Source organism: Lipotes vexillifer, unplaced genomic scaffold (genome assembly GCF_000442215.2).
Source record: "Lipotes vexillifer unplaced genomic scaffold, Lipotes_vexillifer_v1.1 scaffold397, whole genome shotgun sequence".
NCBI lineage: Eukaryota > Metazoa > Chordata > Mammalia > Artiodactyla > Lipotidae > Lipotes > Lipotes vexillifer.
This window is the reverse complement of record NW_006772681.1, coordinates 2,281,233-2,285,639: the sequence shown is the minus strand read 5'-3', so window position 1 is coordinate 2,285,639 and position 4,407 is coordinate 2,281,233. Positions and strand designations below refer to the sequence as shown.

The 4,407-nt window shown below is 46.6% G+C and overlaps 1 protein-coding gene across 3 annotated transcripts in view; it reads left to right on the top strand.

The window, feature by feature from the left end:
* RAB5IF (RAB5 interacting factor) overlaps positions 1 to 4,407 on the top strand; it is a 9,443-nt gene that overhangs the window by 1,593 nt on the left and 3,443 nt on the right. For all 3 annotated transcript variants that reach the window (XM_007447743.1, XM_007447741.1, XM_007447742.1), the window contains exon 2: positions 573 to 676. In XM_007447743.1, the coding sequence (XP_007447805.1) occupies positions 573 to 676 (104 nt within the window). The remainder of the gene's footprint in view (positions 1 to 572; positions 677 to 4,407) is intronic.

Below are 4,407 nucleotides of genomic sequence, written 5' to 3'. Positions count from 1 at the left end.
GGCTCCCCGGCCCCAGCCGCTCCGCGGCATGTGGGATCTTCCCGGACCGGGGCACGAACCTGCGTCCCCTGCATCGGCAGGCGGACTCTCAACACTGCGCCACCAGGGAAGACCCCTCCTGCACTTTTGTTTCTAATCTCTTTTCTCTTTCGTGATTACTCAAAATTCAGAATGTGGGAAGGTGGTACTGAATTGGTTAACAGTCGGCCCTTCTGCCTGTGGATAGTCTCTTCATGTCTCTCCAGGTCAGATAACTGGCCAGTAGCTCAGTTACTATCACAGCAATTTCATTTTTGTAGCTTCTGAAAAAATTAAGTAAATGATTTTTCTAAAACTTTTTATGTAGAGCATAATGCCCTGGAAGCCATCACTTAAGATAACTAAATGCATCATTTTTTAACCATATTTTAGTGTAAGATGTGGAGATTCAAGAACCATATACCATTGCTTTTGGGGAAAATTCCTCTGGAAGATGAGTTTAGCAGAAAGCTTTTCTGTTCCTCACCTATCACAAGAGGCTGTCTTGTGGCACCCACTCCAGATTATGCACACATTCTCTCTCTTTTCTACAGGATGAATTTTTAGATGTGATCTACTGGTTCCGACAGATCATTGCTGTGGTCCTAGGTGTCATTTGGGGAGTGTTACCTTTGCGAGGTTTCTTGGGAATAGCAGGGTAAGTCTTGGGTGTTTTGTTTTGTTTTGTTTTGTTTTCCCTCTGTGTGTGTGTGTGTGTGTGTGTGTGTGTGTGTGTGTGTAATGACTAAATCAAAAAACTGGCCCCATGATGGCACTCCTGGGTCTGATACAGCACTCGTCAGTTCCACAGGCTTGGGAGCAGCTTGGGTCAGGCATGTTACCGTTATGAAGATCCGGGTTAGTTTATTCATTCATGGGTCCATAGTGACCTCATGCAAGAGGTTGCCATATTGCCTGTTGGCAGCAGGCGTCTAGTTCTGACATGACCTTTGTTGTCTGTGGAAGTTTGGAAAGTGGAAGAGCTTCTAATACTTGATGACCGCTCCCTTGTGTGCTGTGCAGGGTGTCCAGAATCTTGGACTTGGCAGAAGTTGTTTTAGGTCCCTCCTTTTTTTTTGGCCGCGTCTTGCAGCATGCGGGATCTTTAGTTCCCTGAACAGGGATGGAACCCGTGCCCCCTGCAGTGGAAGCGCGGAGTCCTAACCACTGGACCGCCCGGGAAGTCCCAGGTGCCTACATTTTAAAGGCAGTGAAAAAGTAGGAGATTAAGCCCTCAGTTTTTTACTGTGTGCCTGTGGCAGCAGTTGACACCAGCTCCCAGTTGTGGCTCAGCTTGTTAACCAGTCACTGAGAGCAAGTCCGAATGCCCGCCAGGTTGAATTAATAGGATTTGTGGAAATTGTGTTTTTCTTTTTTTTTAAGATGTATTTATTTTATTTTATTTTATTTATTTTTGGCTGCATCGGGTCTTAGTTGCGGCACACAGGATCTTCGTTGAGGCATGTGGGATCTTTTGTTGCGGTGCGCGGGCTCTTCGTTGTGGCATGCGGGTTTTCTCTAGTTGTGGCGCGCAGGCTCCAGGGCATGTGAGCTCTGTAGTTTGCGGCACGTGGGCTCTCGTGTTGAGGCACACAAGCTTAGTAGTTGTGGTGTGTGGGCTTAGTTGCCCCATGGCATGTGGGATCTTAGTTCCCCAACCAGCGATTGAACCCAAATCCCCTGCATTATAAGGTGGATTCTTTACCACTGGACCACCAAGGAAGTCCCGGAATTGTCTTAGGATAGGAGTTGTGGGCAAGTTATAGTAGAAATGGACAGGTAGGCCTCTGGGAATACAAACTGTCATACTCACCCATGGAAAATCACATATATTATTTTAACAGTGATCACATACATCTCTTATTCCTTACTCTGGGGTGAAGTGTGAAATAGTTTCAAACGCATTTGAGTTGCCTGTTTTTTCAGAAGATAACCCAAAAGGAATGTACAGTTCCCTCTCCTAACTAAAGAGTTGTTGTTGTTGTATTTATGTATGTATGTATATATGTATGTATGTATGTATGGCTGCATCGGGTCTTCGTTGTTGAGCGCAGGCTTAGTTGTGGCGAGAGGGGGCTGCTCTTCATTGTGGTGCACGGGCTTCTCATTGCAGTGGCTTCTCTTGTTGTGGAGCACAGGCTCTAGGCACGTGGGCTTCAGTAGTTGTGGTACACGGGCTCAGTAGTTGTGTCTCGAGGGCTCTAGAGTGCAGGCTCCGTAGTTGTGGCGCATGGGGCTTAGTTACTCTGCGGCATGTGGGATCTTCCCGGACCAGGGCTTGAACGTGTGTCCCCTGCACTGCTAGGCAGATCCTTAACCATTGCGCCACCAGGGAAGTCCCTAAAGAGGTTTTCGATTTATGATGCTGATCAAGGCATTTGTCCAAGGAAACCGTAAGAGTTTATCCTCTGACTGACTTTGACAGAGTGGACATTTGATGAGGACTCATTGAGGGTGATGAGACACAGGCAGGACCTGGCGTTCACAGAGGTCTTCTCAGGGTGGAAATGGTATGTAGATATATTTTTAGAATGTTGGTCACCCAGTTTTAGCTTTCTATGAGAAAAAAGGCAGATATAAGGAAAATGCCAGAGAAGGCAGAAGGCAATCTAAAGGCAAAAGGTAGTCTCCTGTCTTCCCCAGATCACTTTTCTAGGAGAGGATGACACTGGTTCAAACCCCCAGCACCTATCTCGTCTTGTAGGGTCCTACGGGATTTTTCCAAAGTTACCCAATCTGCAAATAATATAGCAAAGACTAGAGCTAGTCTAGTCTCCTTCCCACTGTGGCAAATGAGTAAGGCTGCCCAAACAGATTTTTTTTTTTTTTTTTTTTTTTTTGCGGTACGCGGGCCTCTCACTGCTGTGGCCTCTCCCGTTGCGGAGACAGGCTCCGGACGCACAGACTCAATGGCCACGGCTCACGGGCCTAGCCGCTTCACGACATGTGGGATCCTCCCGGACCGGGGCACGAACCCGTGTCCCCCGCGTTGGCAGGCGGATTCTCAACCACCGCACCACCAGGGAAGCCCCAGATTTTTTGTTTTTTTAAACTTTCTAGAAAGCTCTGGATTCAAGTTCCAGCTCTGCCACTTTCAAGCTACATAATTTGGAGCTCACTTTGTGAGACTCAGTTTCCTCATTAAAATGAGGGCAATAAAGAAGTGCCTTCCTCATGAGATTGATGTGTGAATTAAATGAGATGATACAAGTAAATTGCTAAATGTAGGGCTTAGTACATCATAGGTACTCCATAAGTGGTTCACTGCAATTATATGATTAGCTTTACAAAGAGTGATAAAATATGGCTGGCTATTGAGAAAGCAAGAAACAGGGTGTTTGCAGTGAATTCACCTTGGAGTGGCTTACCCATCATGCCACTTTCTCAGGACTGCCTGTTTTCTAGTGTTCAGTCCCACACTGTCCTGCCAGAGCCAGTTTCTCTCCAAAGAAATCCCTTCCCTCCTTTGGTTGGCACCTTTTTCCCAGCTCTTGGAAAGTGCCCAAGGACATTGATTTTTTCCACACACACCCCCTTCCCTCCCATCTGTCTGACTCAGCTGCCTGGTGCTCAGTTGTGGTGACTGTCTCCTCCCCACTTCCCGCCTTCGCTGCCCTTTGTCTGGACCCCCACTTGACTTCTCTTCATTTCTGGTGTGGGCACCAGCTAGGACCTATTAAGGTAAAGCCATTACCTTGGGTCTCATTACTTAAAATTTGCCTGGGAACTGAGTGTGATGGTTCTGCTCTGTCTGCCGAGGTTTTATGTAATTGGAGAGGGGTTCTATTCATCCCTTTCTGCCTCTCTGTCTCTCATAGAGCTTGGCACGTGATTAAGAGGTGCTCAGTGAATGCTTGTTAACATTTTTGAAAAGCTGAAACAAGTTCCCATTGACCCTTGGAAGCAGAGTCATATATTACCTTCCAGCCCTGAAGTCAGTATTTGTTAGAGATTCATTATTTTGTTAAGACTGGAGTTTTTAAGATAGAGTTGTTAAAAATCCATTTGAGAGTCAGGTTTTTTTTTTTTTTTTTTTTTGGCTGCCCCATGCGGCATGAAGGATGTTAGTTTCCCCACCAGGAATCGAACCCCTGCCCACCTGCAGTGGAAGCCGGAGTCTTAACCGCTGGACTGCCGGGGAAGTCCCCAGTATTTTCATTTCTTTGTCCACCCATTTGCTATGTCATTCTCTCCCATTTCCAATACAGAATTTATGCCCATCCTTAAAGCTCAGTGTGAGCCTTTCCAGTCCTTTTCCTGACCCCTCCCCCTTGTACACCAGACTTTTAAATGCCTTTGTGTCTGTGAATTCATTTTCTACTTAATGTGTGCCCCTTGGAAGGCAGGGCCTATGTCAGCCCTCTTCTCTCTCCCTGTCATCCTTTATTT